The sequence below is a fragment of the Tachypleus tridentatus genome, chromosome 6, assembly GCF_004210375.1.
Source record: "Tachypleus tridentatus isolate NWPU-2018 chromosome 6, ASM421037v1, whole genome shotgun sequence".
NCBI lineage: Eukaryota > Metazoa > Arthropoda > Merostomata > Xiphosura > Limulidae > Tachypleus > Tachypleus tridentatus.
This window is the reverse complement of record NC_134830.1, coordinates 31,628,952-31,648,922: the sequence shown is the minus strand read 5'-3', so window position 1 is coordinate 31,648,922 and position 19,971 is coordinate 31,628,952. Positions and strand designations below refer to the sequence as shown.

The following is a 19,971-nucleotide window of genomic DNA, read 5'->3' as shown; positions in this document are numbered from 1 at the left end:
GCTAAATTAGGGATTTAGCCCTCGAGAGCTTTGTGCGAAATTCCAAAACAAACTTCCCTCTAATCTATCAATTATGGACGGCTAGCACAAACAGCTCTCGAATAGCTCTGTGGAGATTCAACAAACAAACAAAAATTAAACTAATAAACGTGGAAAGATGAAATTGTTTGGTGGTGCGTGACCTTACAAATATTAAATAATTAAATAGATTGTGCTGTCTTGTTGATTAATTCTAGCTCTGAATCTTGCTATTATATTTTTGAAGTGTAATTTTATTATTAGTGATGAATACTATTGCTTGAGGGTTCGTCGCTGTCTGCTTTCAAAAACATAATCTCTACTTTATTTGATGCTTTTGTTGAGAAATATTAACGTACACTTTTATTATACAGAGTAATTTCGCAAGGACCTTAGAGAGTTTGTAGATTCATTCTTATAAATAAGCGGAAAATGTTGTCAAACGGAGGATATTTATATCAAATAGATTGACAATACGTGTAATCTTTGCTTGTACTCTAAAATTAAATTTTTGATACACGTTTTGGTTTGTTATGAATTTCGCGCACAACTACACGAGGGATATCTGTCCCTAATTTAGCGGTGTAAGACTAGAGGGAAAGCAGCTAGTCATCACCACCCACCGCCAATTCTTGGGCTACTCTTTTACTATCGAATAGTTGGATTTAACGTTACACTATAACGACCCCACAGCTGAAAGGGCGAGCATGTTTGGTGCGACGGGGATTCGAACACGCGATCCTCAGATTACGAGTCAAGAGCCTTATCCACCTGGCCACGCTGGACCTATGATACAAGTTATATCAAAGTATAATCATGGAATCGCGATAACCCTATTTAATAAAACGAAAACATTAACCACGTTACCATATGTAAGAAATACTGCATAATCTGAAAGTTTTTCATGACTTTGCTACCTCTGTAGAAGTAATTGTACTAAATTGCACAATATTTATTTACTTTTTTGTATTTTATACTATGAACAAAAGTCTTTAATCTAAATTTATCATTATTGTTCCTAACAGTTAGATAGCACGTAAACAGATAGAGCAATATTTTAATGAAATTAGCTCTTTGATAGCTTTCTTTTTCTAGTTGTTTGAAAAACTTCAAAGCCCATAGCTGGATTCTTTTTGTCAAAATACGATTAAAAATTTAAAATCTATAAATGAGGAGAATTGATAGTGCTAGCATATATGTGAAATGTATATTTAAAAGTGTTTCTGAAGTATGCACTATTTATCACAGTAGATGTACAGAAAAGATGTAATTTGGGCTTTTACCTGTAACTAGAAAGTTGAATACGTTATAGTAAAATGACTGTGTATTTCTAAATCAACATGTCTGACCTTCACAACCGATATAAAATCACGATCTAACCGCATGTACCGGAAATGCATTTTGACATTGTCAGGAATTTTGTAAGTAGTGTGATGCCATCGAAGATCGATCGCTTTTGAATAGGGTTCATAACCGTCCTTTCCGATGAAAGATATTCATACATCCAGATGAAAAGATGGGTTGTGACAGCGAATTTTAAATTTCCAGAATGGAGATATCCTTTATAATTAGCTCCATTAGAACACAAAGGAATATAGATTTTAAATTTCCAGAATGGAGATATCCTTTATAATTAGCTCCATTAGAACACAAAGGAATATAGATTTTAAATTTCCAGAATGGAGATATCCTTTATAATTAGCTCCATTAGAACACAAAGGAATATAGATTTTAAATTTCCAGAATGGAGATATCCTTTATAACTAGCTCCATTAGAACACAAAGGAATATAGATTTTAAATTTCCAGAATGGAGATATCCTTTATAATTAGCTCCATTAGAACACAAAGGAATATAGATTTTAAATTTCCAGAATGGAGATATCCTTTATAATTAGCTCCATTAGAACACAAAGGAATATAGATTTTAAATTTCCAGAATGGAGATATCCTTTATAATTAGCTCCATTAGAACACAAAGGAATATAGATTTTAAATTTCCAGAATGGAGATATCCTTTATAACTAGCTCCATTAGAACACAAAGGAATATAGATTTTAAATTTCCAGAATGGAGATATCCTTTATAATTAGCTCCATTAGAACACAAAGGAATATAGATTTTAAATTTCCAGAATGGAGATATCCTTTATAATTAGCTCCATTAGAACACAAAGGAATATAGATTTTAAATTTCCAGAATGGAGATATCCTTTATAACTAGCTCCATTAGAACACAAAGGAATATAGATTTTAAATTTCCAGAATGGAGATATCCTTTATAATTAGCTCCATTAGAACACAAAGGAATATAGATTTTAAATTTCCAGAAAGGAGATATCCTTTATAATTAGCTCCATTAGAACACAAAGGAATATAGATTTTAAATTTCCAGAAAGGAGATATCCTTTATAATTAGCTCCATTAGAACACAAAGGAATATAGATTTTAAATTTCCAGAAAGGAGATATCCTTTATAATTAGCTCCATTAGAACACAAAGGAATATAGATTTTAAATTTCCAGAAAGGAGATATCCTTTATAATTAGCTCCATTAGAACACAAAGGAATATAGATTTTAAATTTCCAGAAAGGAGATATCCTTTATAATTAGCTCCATTAGAACACAAAGGAATATAGATTTTAAATTTCCAGAATGGAGATATCCTTTATAATTAACTCCATTAGAACAGAAAGGAATATAGATTTTAAATTTCCAGAATGGAGATATCCTTTATAATTAGCTCCATTAGAACACAAAGGAATATAGATTTTAAATTTCCAGAATGGAGATATCCTTTATAATTAGCTCCATTAGAACACAAAGGAATATAGATTTTAAATTTCCAGAAAGGAGATATCCTTTATAATTAGCTCCATTAGAACACAAAGGAATATAGATTTTAAATTTCCAGAAAGGAGATATCCTTTATAATTAGCTCCATTAGAACACAAAGGAATATAGATTTTAAATTTCCAGAAAGGAGATATCCTTTATAATTAGCTCCATTAGAACACAAAGGAATATAGATTTTAAATTTCCAGAAAGGAGATATCCTTTATAATTAGCTCCATTAGAACACAAAGGAATATAGATTTTAAATTTCCAGAAAGGAGATATCCTTTATAATTAACTCCATTAGAACACAAAGGAATATAGATTTTAAATTTCCAGAAAGGAGATATCCTTTATAATTAGCTCCATTAGAACACAAAGGAATATAGATTTTAAATTTCCAGAATGGAGATATCCTTTATAATTAGCTCCATTAGAACACAAAGGAATATAGATTTTAAATTTCCAGAATGGAGATATCCTTTATAATTAGCTCCATTAGAACACAAAGGAATATAGATTTTAAATTTCCAGAAAGGAGATATCCTTTATAATTAGCTCCATTAGAACACAAAGGAATATAGATTTTAAATTTCCAGAAAGGAGATATCCTTTATAATTAGCTCCATTAGAACACAAAGGAATATAGATTTTAAATTTCCAGAAAGGAGATATCCTTTATAATTAGCTCCATTAGAACACAAAGGAATATAGATTTTAAATTTCCAGAATGGAGATATCCTTTATAATTAGCTCCATTAGAACACAAAGGAATATAGATTTTAAATTTCCAGAATGGAGATATCCTTTATAATTAGCTCCATTAGAACACAAAGGAATATAGATTTTAAATTTCCAGAATGGAGATATCCTTTATAATTAGCTCCATTAGAACACAAAGGAATATAGATTTTAAATTTCCAGAAAGGAGATATCCTTTATAATTAGCTCCATTAGAACACAAAGGAATATAGATTTTAAATTTCCAGAAAGGAGATATCCTTTATAATTAGCTCCATTAGAACACAAAGGAATATAGATTTTAAATTTCCAGAAAGGAGATATCCTTTATAATTAGCTCCATTAGAACACAAAGGAATATAGATTTTAAATTTCCAGAAAGGAGATATCCTTTATAATTAGCTCCATTAGAACACAAAGGAATATAGATTTTAAATTTCCAGAAAGGAGATATCCTTTATAATTAGCTCCATTAGAACACAAAGGAATATAGATTTTAAATTTCCAGAAAGGAGATATCCTTTATAATTAGCTCCATTAGAACACAAAGGAATATAGATTTTAAATTTCCAGAATGGAGATATCCTTTATAATTAGCTCCATTAGAACACAAAGGAATATAGATTTTAAATTTCCAGAATGGAGATATCCTTTATAATTAGCTCCATTAGAACACAAAGGAATATAGATTTTAAATTTCCAGAAAGGAGATATCCTTTATAATTAGCTCCATTAGAACACAAAGGAATATAGATTTTAAATTTCCAGAAAGGAGATATCCTTTATAATTAGCTCCATTAGAACACAAAGGAATATAGATTTTAAATTTCCAGAAAGGAGATATCCTTTATAATTAGCTCCATTAGAACACAAAGGAATATAGATTTTAAATTTCCAGAAAGGAGATATCCTTTATAATTAGCTCCATTAGAACACAAAGGAATATAGATTTTAAATTTCCAGAAAGGAGATATCCTTTATAATTAGCTCCATTAGAACACAAAGGAATATAGATTTTAAATTTCCAGAAAGGAGATATCCTTTATAATTAGCTCCATTAGAACACAAAGGAATATAGATTTTAAATTTCCAGAATGGAGATATCCTTTATAATTAGCTCCATTAGAACACAAAGGAATATAGATTTTAAATTTCCAGAATGGAGATATCCTTTATAATTAGCTCCATTAGAACACAAAGGAATATAGATTTTAAATTTCCAGAATGGAGATATCCTTTATAATTAGCTCCATTAGAACACAAAGGAATATAGATTTTAAATTTCCAGAATGGAGATATCCTTTATAATTAGCTCCATTAGAACACAAAGGAATATAGATTTTAAATTTCCAGAAAGGAGATATCCTTTATAATTAGCTCCATTAGAACACAAAGGAATATAGATTTTAAATTTCCAGAAAGGAGATATCCTTTATAATTAGCTCCATTAGAACACAAAGGAATATAGATTTTAAATTTCCAGAAAGGAGATATCCTTTATAATTAGCTCCATTAGAACACAAAGGAATATAGATTTTAAATTTCCAGAAAGGAGATATCCTTTATAATTAGCTCCATTAGAACACAAAGGAATATAGATTTTAAATTTCCAGAAAGGAGATATCCTTTATAATTAACTCCATTAGAACACAAAGGAATATAGATTTTAAATTTCCAGAAAGGAGATATCCTTTATAATTAGCTCCATTAGAACACAAAGGAATATAGATTTTAAATTTCCAGAATGGAGATATCCTTTATAATTAGCTCCATTAGAACACAAAGGAATATAGATTTTAAATTTCCAGAATGGAGATATCCTTTATAATTAGCTCCATTAGAACACAAAGGAATATAGATTTTAAATTTCCAGAAAGGAGATATCCTTTATAATTAGCTCCATTAGAACACAAAGGAATATAGATTTTAAATTTCCAGAATGGAGATATCCTTTATAATTAGCTCCATTAGAACACAAAGGAATATAGATTTTAAATTTCTAGAATGGAGATATCCTTTATAATTAGCTCCATTAGAACACAAAGGAATATAGATTTTAAATTTCCAGAAAGGAGATATCCTTTATAATTAGCTCCATTAGAACACAAAGGAATATAGATTTTAAATTTCCAGAAAGGAGATATCCTTTATAATTAGCTCCATTAGAACACAAAGGAATATAGATTTTAAATTTCCAGAAAGGAGATATCCTTTATAATTAGCTCCATTAGAACACAAAGGAATATAGATTTTAAATTTCCAGAATGGAGATATCCTTTATAATTAGCTCCATTAGAACACAAAGGAATATAGATTTTAAATTTCCAGAATGGAGATATCCTTTATAATTAGCTCCATTAGAACACAAAGGAATATAGATTTTAAATTTCCAGAATGGAGATATCCTTTATAATTAACTCCATTAGAACACAAAGGAATATAGATTTTAAATTTCCAGAATGGAGATATCCTTTATAACTAGCTCCATTAGAACACAAAGGAATATAGTTCAACTTGAGGAAACAGAACCACCCAGAAAGATGAAACAAGACGTACCCTATCCGTGAAGTGTTGCATGTGGCGTCTTACAACAGGTAAAAATCCACGAAAATGGGTCAGTGGTAAAAGCCACCCACACAGACAATAGTACAGAACATGATTCAGGAGCGTGTTTTTTGTGTTTTTCTTATAGCAAAGCCACATCAGGCTATATCTGCTGAGTCCAACGAGATGAATCGAACTCCTGATTTTAGCGTTGTAAATCCAAAGAATTACCGCTGTACCAGCGGGGTACAATTAAGAAGCATATCCGTCTGTAAACGTGTCTCTAGTCATACGTACAAAAGCTGCTTTTACAAAATATCAATATATCAATCAACGCATATTTGAAGCAGATAAAGAATGAAACAGGTGCTCATACTATTCCATACGAAGTGATATTGGTGAAGCCACCGAACGCAGCACCTACAGATTTGTGTAGATCAAACTATTGCAATGGGCACTCGGAAATCGCCATTTCGTAAACTTGATAAATTATGAATGGTATGCAAAGAGCAACAGTGTGGTTTGGACATGCCAATCTTGCAACTGGATCTTTTGCAATAGAAGTAGTTATTAGTAACAAGGTGATGGATCTCCAAAATCGTTTTAATATAATGTACGCAATCCTATGAAGAGTTCCACGTTGTTAAACCTATTTTACTGAAATGATTTTGCTGTGAAACATGGGGTTAAGTATTAATATAATATAAAACATAATATAATACAAAAAACATCTCTTAAAATTCAGGAATGAAACAAAAATCATATAACAACAGACCTCGTATATATACTGCTTATGTTTTAACAAAAGTCATATAACAACAGACCTCGTTCATATACTGCCTATGTTTTAACAAAAGTCATATAACAACAGACCTCGTTCATATACTGCTTATGTTTTAACAAAAGTCATATAACAACAGACCTCGTTCATATACTGCTTATGTTTTAACAAAAGTCATATAACAACAGACCTCGTTCATATACTGCTTATGCTTTAACAAAAGTCATATAACAACAGACCTCGTATATATACTGCTTATGTTTTAACAAAGTCATATAACAACAGACCTCGTTCATATACTGCTTATGCTTTAACAAAAATCATATAACAACAGACCTCGTATATATACTGCTTATGCTTTAACAAAAGTCATATAACAACAGACCTCGTATATATACTGCTTATGTTTTAACAAAAGTCATATAACAACAGACCTCGTTCATATACTGCTTATGTTTTAACAAAAGTCATATAACAACAGACCTCGTTCATATACTGCTTATGCTTTAACAAAAGTCATATAACAACAGACCTCGTTCATATACTGCTTATGTTTTAACAAAAGTCATATAACAACAGACCTCGTTAATATACTGCTTATGTTTTAACAAAAGTCATATAACAACAGACCTCGTTCATATACTGCTTATGCTTTAACAAAAGTCATATAACAACAGACCTCTTATATATACTGCCTATGTTTTAACAAAAGTCATATAACAACAGACCTCGTTCATATACTGCTTATGTTTTAACAAAAGTCATATAACAACAGACCTCGTTCATATACTGCTTATGCTTTAACAAAAGTCATATAACAACAGACCTCGTTCATATACTGCTTATGCTTTAACAAAAGTCATATAACAACAGACCTCGTTCATATACTGCTTATGTTTTAACAAAAGTCATATAACAACAGACCTCGTTCATATACTGCTTATGTTTTAACAAAAGTCATATAACAACAGACCTCTTTCATATACTGCTTACGCTTTAACAAAAGTCATATAACAACAGACCTCGTTCATATACTGCTTATATTTTAACAAAAGTCATATAACAACAGACCTCGTTCATATACTGCCTATGTTTTAACAAAAGTCATATAACAACAGACCTCGTTCATATACTGCTTATGTTTTAACAAAAGTCATATAACAACAGACCTCGTTGATATACTGCCTATGTTTTATGCTTTCATATGAAGAAATAACAATTCGTGTGGCCCGGCATGACCAGGTAGTTAAGTCACTCGACAAGTAATCCGAGGGTCGTGGGTTCAAACTGCCGTCGAACCAAACATGCTCACCTTTTCAGCCGTGGGGGCGTCATAATGTGACGGTCAATCCCACTGTTCGTTGGTAAAAGAGTAGCCCAAGAGTTGGCGGTGGGTGTTGATGACTAGCTGCCTTCCCTCTAGTCTTACACTGCTAAATTATGGACGGCTAGCGCAGATAGCCCTCGTGTAGCTTTGCGCAAAATTCAAGAACAAACAGACAAACAAACCTTAATAAATTAGTATTAAAAAACAACAACAAAATACTTTCAATATGACAACTCATCAAATTAATTTTTCTGGATTATTCTTTGTATCTTACCACAAAAATTATTATTTGGGTGAGCCTATTACTATAATGTTTGGTATGGTAACTGGAAGATGTCCGACAGTATACAAGAATTATTTTGTTAGTTAATTTTGACCGAAAAGATAAACAAAAAAAGAAAACCTTGAAATAAAACGTGTTTTCTCTTCTTATACATCTTTGGCTTGTGTAACACAAGGTTGGTTGACTCAGTTACTGTGTGATGACTGCAAACTCTACGGAGGCTTAAGCGGGTTATTTTACTTTAGGATATTTACCCAAATAGGGGAATGGAAAACATTTTCAAATCGGGCAGATTTCAACTATTAACAGTTTTTGGGGTTTTAATTTAAATATATAAGTACTTAAATAGTTAAATAAGTGAGTTGTTGTCTTTGGAATAAATGCTTTTAGAATTTTTATTTTTATTATCAAGTTTGATACCTGAGAAAAATATATTGACGATTGTACCATGAGGTAATGAGAAGTTATTCATTATTGACAATACCATCTGCAGATCTGTAGTGAGGTATATATTGTAGTTTTTACTAAGTGCCAATGATATATTATCAGCCATTTTAGTAGTGTGTTGGTAATGGAAAATTTACCCTTGCATTTATTTTTCTATCTACTCACAGTGAGGTACATATATATGTTTGATTTTATTGTGTTCTAGTTGGGTGATATTTATTGTTGTTTTTAATGTATGTTAATAATATGACATTTATTGGTAATGTGGCATCTAATCTTGTTTGTTCTGTATTCTTGAAGTGAGATAGTTATTACTAATTTTTGCTATGTTCTGATATTGAGATATCTACTGGGGTTTCGAAACGTGATATTATTGTGGTTTTTATTTTTATCATGTACTAATAATGTCGTACCCATTGTTACTCATACAACGTGCAATATTACGGTACCTGTTATATTTTTTTACAATATGTTCTAAAATACATGAGATTTTTTCACTGCTAATTCATTTTAACAGAATATCAATCTATCTATATTTCCCTCTATATAAACAGCAGATAGTCCAGTGTGGCTTTGCTATAAGGAAAAAAAAGCACACACACACATTTATCTATATAAATATATATGGAAAAAAAGCAATATATATATCACTTAAAAGTTTAGAAATGATAGGTCGAAAGTTAATTCAATAATTTATGACTTGAGAGAGTCCTGGGTTTGTGAAATCCTGCCGTCCATTAAAATAACATTGATTGGTTGTAGTTGATAATAAGGCTGGGAACACACTGAATTAGCTGAAAATAAGTAAATGATCTTACATTTGTTTAATGGATTTCATATGTATCTTAATTACTCTGCGAATGAATTCTTTAAAAAAGCTATTGTGACTGATATGCAGCTTGTCCGGTAAGATTAATCTGTTATGTAATTGAATTTCCCAGATGCTTCATTAAGCGACGCCATTTTGGGTTGGTTGTAATTTAAGAAAAACTCAATTCAGGTAACTAAAGTCGTTTACGTATTAAGAATATCTAAAGCAAGAAATGAGAACATGGAAGTAGCAAATTACGAGGTACAGTATCTTGCAGAAGTATTCACTTCCTGCAAAGTTTCACATTTTGTTGCCGTCTGAGTTTGCAATCATGAAACTTACAAATGAGACTATATTTAGAATCTACATAATCTACTCCAAATGAAAAATCCAATAAAACTTTGTTATTATGTAAGTTAAATTTTCAAAGTAAATAAGGATATTCTCAAAAGATACGTTTTAAAGGTCACAAAATAAGCGCAATGGTCTCTATCTGTGTGTAATCAAAGTGGTTTAAGTCGACTTTAGAGTAAAAGCATCTGTTCAAGCCACAATTTATTATCCCTTTCAGTACTGTGAAGTCCATCATTGAGAAGTGGAATGTGCTTCATACCAGCCAGTCACAAATCAGATCAGGTCGGATTTTCAAACGAAATAGTTGGACAAGCAGAAAACTGGTAAGGAATGCCACTGTAAAGTCAACTGTTATTTGAAATATTTTCAAAGCTCATTTTCTGAGATGGGAATTCGTTTTCATATATCGACAATATTTCAGTTCCTGCACAAACCTGGCCTGCATGAATGAGTAAGTATACCCTTGTGCAAATTAATTGAAACAAGACGAGAAATTACTATTTTTTCAATTTTTTGCGTTTTATTTCTGAGAATCCAAAATTTACTCACAAATTAATACATCATATGACCGTATTTATCTTTCGGAAGATCATTAATCCCCTTTGGCATCGAGTCCACGAGTTGATTGCAATCTTTACTAATTTTTGGATCGCGGTACCACACCTCAATTATGGCCTCAATTAGCTTATCTTTCGTAGTACAGTCTTTTTCCGAAGTCTTTCTTTACAAATCGTCCAAAGATTTTCAATTGAATTTAAGTCCGGGGAGTTTCCAGTCCAGTCCAGCACCTTTATTCGCGTTGTAGTCATAAAATTCTTCACAAGTTTCGATGTGTGGCACGGAGCCAGATCTTGCTGAAACGTACCAGATCCATCTGGAAATCTCTTTTTCAATTCTGAAACAACTCTTCTCTCCAAAATTTCGATGTATTAGGGTCCTCGCATCATACCTTCTACGATATGTAAGCCTCCAACGCCATAGTAGCTTAGAAAGCCCCAAAACATTTTCTTCAAGAGATGTTTTACGAACTGATTGATGTGAGATTCTCGACGTTTCTCACCTGGCGATCTGCGAACATGCAGACTTCTTTGACCCTGTACGAATAAATGAGTCTCGTCACTGAACAACATCTTCCTCCATTGTTCGTGCGTCCAGTTCTTATATTTCAGACCCCATTGATACCGTTTTTTCTTCACTGAGTTGGTAAGAAGTTGTTTTTTGACTGGTCTCCTTGCCCTTCTAATGCAATTTTGAATGACGTAATATTGCTCAAAATGTCGTCATATATCCCAAAAATAGATCGACCGTACTGCAAATCACAGCTAATGACGCCGTCTGTGTAAATAAATGACTATTAAAGGAAATCAGCGGGTCCAGCGAGCCTACACCGGCCGCCATGCTGAAAATATTGTAAAATGACCATTTGTTTCAATTAATTTGCACAAGGGTGTAAGAAGGAAACTATTACTGAGAAATAATCACCTTAAATTTCGTATGAAGTTTGCAATAAAACATATAAATAATACTGCATTCATGAGACAGCAGGTTTTGTGGTCAGAAGAGATTAAATTTGAGTTTTTCGGACTAAATTCAAATTATGTTTGTCGCAAGCCCAACACAGCACATCACCATCCCAAATGTCAAGCATGGTGGTGACAGCATCATGGAATGGGATGCTTTTCATCATCAGGGACTGGGAAACTTGTCAGGATTGAGAAGAAGATGAATGGTGCCAAGTACAGACGAATCCTAGAAGAAAACGTTTTCGAGTCAGCTAAGAACCTAAACTAGGTCGAAAATTTATATTTCAGCAAAACAATGACCGAAACACAAGGCCAAAGCTACACTAGAATGGTTTCAAAAGAAAAAGTGAATGTTCTGAAGTGGCCAGGTCAAAGTCCTAACTTGGATCCAATAGAAAATTGCAGTCCATCAAAGATCTCCAACGAACTTGTCAGATTTGAGCAATTCTGCCACGAAATATGAACAAAAATTATTCTATTTGATTGTGAAAAGCGGGTAGAAACCTATCCAAACAGATTCACAGTAGTGATTACTTCCGAACCAACCAAGTACTGATTTAGCGGGCTGAATACTTATGCAAATCATTAAATTTCAATTTATATGCTTTATTTGCATGTTTGCTGACATTCAACCTCAGACACACATAATAACACACTGTAATTTAAATTGCCTTAATCATCTGGCTCAGCATGGCCAGATGATTAGGGCGCTCTACTCGTAATCTGAGGGTTGTAGGTTCAAATCCTCATCACACCAAACGTGCTCGCCCTTTAGCTGTGGGAGCGTTATAATGTGACGGCCAATCCCACTATTCGTTGGTAAAAGAGTAGTCCAGGAGTTGATGGTGGGTGGCGATGACTAGCTACCTTCCCTTTAGTTTTAAGCTGCTGAATTGGGACTGGCTAGTGCAGATATCCCTCTTGTAGTTTTGCGTCAAACTTCTTAACAAACCAACAAATAACAGTGTTAAGTGTTTGATCACTAGAGTTTTGAATTAAAAAAAAAAATATTTATATATCATCAAAAGGTGACGTTATTGACAGGGATGAATGCCGTTGTAAGGCTTTGTAGATGCAGTCATGTTATTCATGTTAATGTATAAATACATACCACTGCAAACATAATTAAGTTGTTTTGTTGTATATGGATGGTATAACTGTTAAGCTCACACGGCCTGGAAAAAATAAAAGTCCATCATCCACACAATATCCAGCCCATTACGAACGGTAACTGAAAATTTGCCCTACAAATAAAGACTTAATAACCTTCCTTTAAAAGAATCGTTCATTATTAGTGTGGAAGAATACAGTTTTAAAAGAACACACATGTACTTCTGCTATAAGAAACGTATTTTTGATTTCGACTGATTTATTGTTGATATAGAATCTGTGATATTTTATGTAATTACACACTAATCAATAAAATAACAAAAGTTTGAAAGAGTATGCTCCTACAAATTATTGTTTATTTCTGCGTTATCTACATGTTTAGATGCTACATACATGTGTGGTTAACATTCAGTCACTACTAGCTACACTATACATAAATATACGCAGTGAATAACGAATTAATAATACCGTGAGAGTATATGTAAGAGGCATTATCGAATGACCAATTAAAGTTATTTTGATTATTTCGCATGGAACAATTAGAAATAGTTTTTAAACTATATATATCTATAAAGTCTAACGTACATATAAGTTCGAAATGGGCACAGTAAATCACGTTTTGTAACACACTACTATATGAAGATATGCGAAACGTTCCGTGATTCAGACCGTTTATAATAAAGAACATTAAAGGGTATACACACAGCAATATTATTTCAAAAAACTCTCTTCAGTGCTATTCCTAGTTTCTACGATAACCAGTAGGCGTTATCCAGCGGAGTGCGCCAAAATTGTTTGAAGTAAACAGACAAGTATTATGACACACCTTTACGAGATAATTTTGAATAGAATTTTAAACATCAAATCTAGACGTCTAACTCTAAATTTGATCCCACGTTATCCGTACTAACATCATTCGTTTAAAATTCGTAATCCGAGCCTAAAATCGAACAAAAAAATATTAAATAGTAAAAATAAATTAAGTAATTGAAATAAGCAAGAAAAACAAAACCTTTAGAAAATTTTCTGAGCTACAGAACTCTGACCACAAGTTAGTGACTAAAGCAGCAAAGACCAGGCCAATGGAAAACTGAGATAACTGAAAGATAACTCCGGTAACGCACGGTTATTATAACTTTCTAGTAGATCTATATTTATATTAATTCCAAGTTAATTATTTTCTGCTTCATAGTGTTATTTTAACCAGATTTTCCATGTGACATCATAAATCTCGAAGCATCTGTTGAAGTCCAGTTCTCTAGTAAGTCAGACGAGAAACAGACTCGCTGTTTTCTAACACTACAACCACAGTATAAATGATATGTAATATCCAAAAGTTAAGAAAGCTGCTCTTAAAAATAATATTTAAAATTATAGTGGCTGACAGACAGTTTTCACCAGATACATTGTTTCTCTGTTGTTGTTTTATATGGAATGCAGCACTCAGCTACGATTATTTCAGTCTTAGATTTCACATATTTTAAGCTAGAATATGGTAATATTTTAGTACAGTGTAATCTACAGTCAGACATTTGCCAGTATGCTCTTATAGAATTTCAATAGTACTATATATTGATGTGAAAATATTAAGATAAAAACAAGAGATACGCCCATACCTGTAGAACTGTAGGTATAATAATAGAATGTGTTTTGTTTTTTGTATAACTACGCATATCTAGTTACTTTATGTTACGAGCATAGTAATAAAATGTTAGCTGGTAATATTTCTACTGATAAGGTTAGTCTATGGTTTTGGTTATATTGATTGAAATGGTTGGGATATTTAAGTAAAAACCGCTCTATTACCGGGTACACTTGTACTATTGCTATGCTGATACAATTAATTTTGTGTGAGGTGAAAACTGTTATGTTACTATTGGTGTATGCTTCAGCCGTAGTAGTGTGAGTGTTTTGTCTTTCGAGTTCAATGATAAAACTATTCTGCCTTAGAATACAGCTTCAAGGGGTGGAGTTTGTTAACAAGTATTTTATGGTATAGACAAATTATTAAGCATGTGTTTCTTATGCGGATGTATTGATTTATGAATGTAACTCGAGAGACTTTTCTAGTGGAATGTCTGTGTCTTCCTAAATAAAGTCACAAATGTACCTTAATATTATAGTTTTATATACATTACAGTTCTCATATATTGATACAATTATTGTGTAGTAAAGGAAAGCTGGTACAACTGGTATCACGTACAAGAATATTTATATGACTAGTCTATAGTCATATACAATTATTGTATCGTACATGGTATTTATTTGGCTTAACTATCTAAAATGCGCATGTAAATAAAGAACATTGTTTTTCGAATAGACAAACAATAAGAAGCTGGGGAAAAATGTTTTAGTATGATAAAACGATAGTAAACCCAACAGACACTTACAGTTAAATGTTTAAGAAATAATACGTCTGAAGCCTAACGCACATTATTGTATTAATGATTGCTCTCCACAATTTCTATATTAGAAAAGTGGAATATGGCTATCAACTGGAATTGAGGGTCAAAGTTTAACCTTCTTCATCATTCCATCTGTTGAATGACCCTTAAGTCTGTTATTCACCTTTTATTCTTTAAAGTCATGAACTATAAATCATGCGAAAGGAACACCAGCTTTTTTGAGCCCCTTTTGTGGTGATCTTTCGTTCAACGTCGATAATTTGGTTTTATGATGTCAGAATAATAACACAAAGAAAATATATTACACCCAATACTGTTCTCGTGTGGATGCTGAAAAACTGTTCAAAATGTTCGTTTAACTCTGAATGTGCTCAGGTTTATTAACTCCGTAGGTGATGACATTCCTGGTGCACTGGTTTATTTTACAGTAGTTTTGGGGAAGGGGTTAACCGTTTAAAAGTAAGTAAACAATAGTAACTTATAATAATTACTCAGTACACTCATATATACATTATAGAATACGTATACAGACTAACTATGGAATTTGAAATAAAAGCTAAAATAGATTGATAATGTGAAATGCAATTATAGTCAATTGACTTTTAGTTGTTTAACCAAGCTTCAAGAAGGTAGAAATCAAGTGAAACGACGTAGGGTTAGGAAGATGAAAATACTGCTGGAAAGAATATAAATGGAGAACGATGATATAATAACAAGAAAGGGAGAATGGAAGACAGAGAGGATCACAGGAGGGACAGGAATATGTTCACATACAGAAGTTTAAAAATAGTAATTATTATAAACATTAGTTAAGATACCTAAATAATCTTTGTAAATGTAGAAACGGTTATCAGAAGCAACATGGCGTGTAGTAATAATGGGTAAATATACAATATAGTATAAAGTGATATAAAATAAATTAATCGAAAGTTGATCTGTGAAGGTGTCGAACCTTGTATCCAAATAACGTTTTCGTCGTTCTGTAATGGTGCATCTAAACTTTATTTGAAATATCCAGTCACTTTTCGTTTTTTGTGTTTTGTCCGTGTCATCACAGAGAGTCATCTTTATTCTAAATATTATCTTATCACTTGTCCTGCAAACTTTATACATTAGTTGAAAATTAAATAAGTTATGGCGCTTTTAGATCTCCACAAGAGAAACGAAACCCCATGAACAGCCCCACTTTTTGTCATGTTGCCCGATTCTCTTCTGGTAATAAAAAAATAAGGGCTAAAGAATGCTCTAATAGTCTTTGCTATTTTCGCCGTAGACAAGTGGTCAGTTACTTATCCAGAAAGCAACTTCATGCTAAAACTGATATAAATCAATAAAAATACATATTTGTATTGTATAAATTCAAAACATTCAAATTAACCTAACTTTTGTTTCTTAAATTCGTACAATATAATGTTTTCCCCTTTTTTTTGCGTCAACGATCGACTGTTTCTTTGTCTTTGTAAAACAATTTTCGGGCCGTTTATGTTGTAATAGCACAGCCTTTTCACAGTTTTTTCAAAAGTGAAGAAAAGTAGTTATCTTTCCACTTCAAAATGTGGGTATGCATCAGACAAGAAACAACAATACAAAGAAAGAAGTGACAAACGTTAGAAAGAATAAACTAGCAACATCACTAATTTAAACTTTTTCTCAGAACCATCTCTTACGCTTTAACCGTCCCAATTTGACATCTTGAATAACTCATCTGTCTCTGTTAACTTCAAAATCTAAATCAAATCTAACTTTACAGATACAATATAGATCTAAGAAATACGTGTAGAACTGCAAATTGTGTTCATATGATAACTTACCCTAACTTATAATTTAATACACTATAAAATAACAACGAGGTAATAATACAACAAATCAGGTTTCTAAACAGTGGGATGTTCCTTTAAGCTCGGAACAAGTTATCCTACCATGAGGATGTGCAGAAGTGGTTTGTTTTGTTTAGTCATTCTTCTCACCCACGTCAGTAAGCTTATCTGTCACTCCGCAACTTAGTAGCTCAACAAACAGAAATTTGATCGTTCTATGAAAGAAAAAAGTTTTTGTCTCTCATTAAAGAATCAAATTTTTGTTGTTGTTTTCTTTGAGTACATAGTTTTTACACACTTCAAACCCGCATTATTCTTATCACTGCCCTGTTGCTGCCTGGAAGCCATTATGTAGAAGTTACGGTCTGACAAACACGAATTCGTTATAGTGGTTCCATCGATTCTCTTCTGAATCCATCCCTGGCTTGAGTGGCTCGCCTGAGCCTCCGCAAGCCGTTCCGGAACCTGCTGCTGCAACACAACGAAAGCTGGCTTCGTTGAGGTTATCAAAAGCTTGCTCCAAGAAATTATGTTTCAGAAAAAACCTTGCCGTGTAACGGTCGTTGTTACATCTGTCTGGGTCTCGACTCTCGTTCAGAGTTTCTCCAAAAACCTCACGGCAAAGACCAACCTTTCCGCACACTAAAATACGAGTAAACTTTCGAAATTTGACATCGGCCAATCCGTCTCTTCCAAAGGCGAACGTTCCTCGATAACCAACAGTGATGTATCCAGGAGTGCCTGGTGCAGGAGAGATTGCCGTTGTGCTGAGAGGTACAGATAGTCTATGAGAATGGGAAGGAGTAGGTGGAAGAGCTTCAATACTGGCTACCATTGCTGGAAGAATGAAATATTCTGCTTCCTGCTTCAAGCGTTCGCGCTCGTGGAAGTTCTCGGGAAGAATCAACTTCTGGTTGCGAAGATAATCTAGAACATAACGGAAGATCACTCCGTCTCGATCAATGAAGAATTTTCCCTTAGAATCTCGCATGACCTGTTTGCTGCCTTTACCTGTAAACATTTGTCCTAGTAGAGAAGTGGGTTCTTTGGTCAACGTATTCAGAGAGGTCGTGTAAAATACACCTCCTACGTTTAGTTCCATGACAGACGGAAAGTTCGTTGACCGCACCTCATGCAGTCCGCTGCGATTAGATATCAAAGACATAATATAAATCTTTAGATGGTCAAGAAAGGGATTCAACTCAGCTGGGTCGTGTAAAGCGAAAGGAAGGCTAGTGATAACTACGCCAACAAATAAATGCAAAACAAAACGTTATGTTCTAGTTCTACCCACATGGAAACATTCCACTCCACATTCTTCAGGTTTGGGAAGAGACAAAAATCATTAGCTTCAGACTCACAGTAAAGGTATAGACCAATGCATGATAGACTCTTCAATTGCGAAGTTTTCACAGCAGGCCAGATCTTTTAGTGATCATCATGGCCAACTGTGCCTGTGTGACGTAAAATCTAGCCCTACTACTTGTATTTGTATTCTCCTGAAACTGTAAATCAATAGACGAGAAGCTACGGCCGTAAAGGTGGCGTCACCTAGGTCGGATAACGTGCAACATGTGGGAATATGAAAAAATATATGTGTTGAATGACTTCGAAGTTATTACTTTTTCACACCCATAATATCTTACACTCTTTGCAAATGTATAATGTATATCCGTGATAAGATAACTTAATTTTAAAAATTAAAGTCAGGTTATTAATTATAAAATTGATAAAATGCTACAAATATGATAAGGGATAACTATCGCTTGCTGGAAAGATACTGATAAAGTGTAATAAATTATTTAAAGAAACATTCTTAAACAACACTCAATATCGAACTAGGTTGAGTGAGAGTTTTCATATTATACCACATTTAATAAGAAAAACTGCTCGTATGTTTAAATGCACAGCTAGCATTATCATCAAAGTTTGCATTTATTATTTGGAGTACGTTTGTTTGCTTCGTGACCTCAATGTAAAATAGTTTTTTCGTTTGTTTTTTTAAGCTGAAGCCTTTCTTTGTAGTGTTATGCTACGATTCTCTTGAGTTATTCAAATGCCTTGTCATTTAATTAATGACACGCATGAAGAGATTAAAGGAAGTCGCACAAGGACAATCTATTTTCCAGCGAAAGCACAGCCAAAAAAACGGTCTGGGAAAAGTCAGCTACAAGTCACACATCAATAAAGAATCGTATGCTAATTCTTAAACACAAATCAAGTCTCCTATTGAAAAAGCCATCTACCAGTATTCAAAATGTTGACTTTAAATATATATGATATCTACATGCTCAACAAGCAAAACGAACGCTTAAACACTGAATCACGAGTTTCAAATTAAAAGAATGATAGGAAGAACCTGCAGAGAAGAGACTAAAAATAATAACACTATTAAAGCAAGTATTTAAATAGAGCTTTGATTCAAATTCTTGGGTTATCTGCAGGTGTTCTAGTAAAATGTGCTGAACAGAAATTGCTTTATTACAAGTTTTACATGTATGGGTGGGCCAGATTATTTGTAGTAGGTGTCTGTGATTTTCTGGCGATAAATTTCAACATTAAAAACAGCGCACCATTCACTTCAATAAAATAATATATTAAGACAAATAACACGTATATATAATTGCTCGGTATATAGTTATATCCAGAGCTTTAAATATTTATCTATTTATGTCAAAATCGACACAGGTTCGTTCATTTACTTTAGAACTTCATTGGCAAGACAAATTATTTCTTATTTCCTCCATTATTACAATACAATCTGGAATAACTTCTTTAGAAATCGCCATTACACATTCTTTATGATTAATAAGCTCATAATCACGCAGTCTAGATTTATCTATCCATCCCAGTAACTCTAAGCATATAACTTGGACTACATTTTGGATGCATATTAATAGATTGCCAGAAGTCTATAACGCTCTATACACTACGAAATATTATGATGCAATAATACTCAATCAAAACAATGAGGAA

The 19,971-nt window shown here is 32.8% G+C and overlaps 1 protein-coding gene across 1 annotated transcript; it reads right to left on the bottom strand.

Moving 5' to 3' along the window:
• Positions 1-13,093: 13,093 nt before the first annotated feature.
• Positions 13,094-18,446, bottom strand: LOC143252194 (BTB/POZ domain-containing protein KCTD12-like). Its single transcript, XM_076503944.1, has one exon. The coding sequence runs from the start codon at positions 18,158-18,160 to the stop codon at positions 17,354-17,356; it is 807 nt and encodes a 268-aa protein (XP_076360059.1). The 5' UTR covers positions 18,161-18,446; the 3' UTR covers positions 13,094-17,353.
• Positions 18,447-19,971: the final 1,525 nt, after the last annotated feature.

Bases quoted from the DNA above. Each gene is read 5' to 3' on its own strand.
- LOC143252194 (XM_076503944.1), bottom strand. From the start codon at position 18,160: ATGTCTTTGATATCTAATCGCAGCGGACTGCATGAGGTGCGGTCAACG.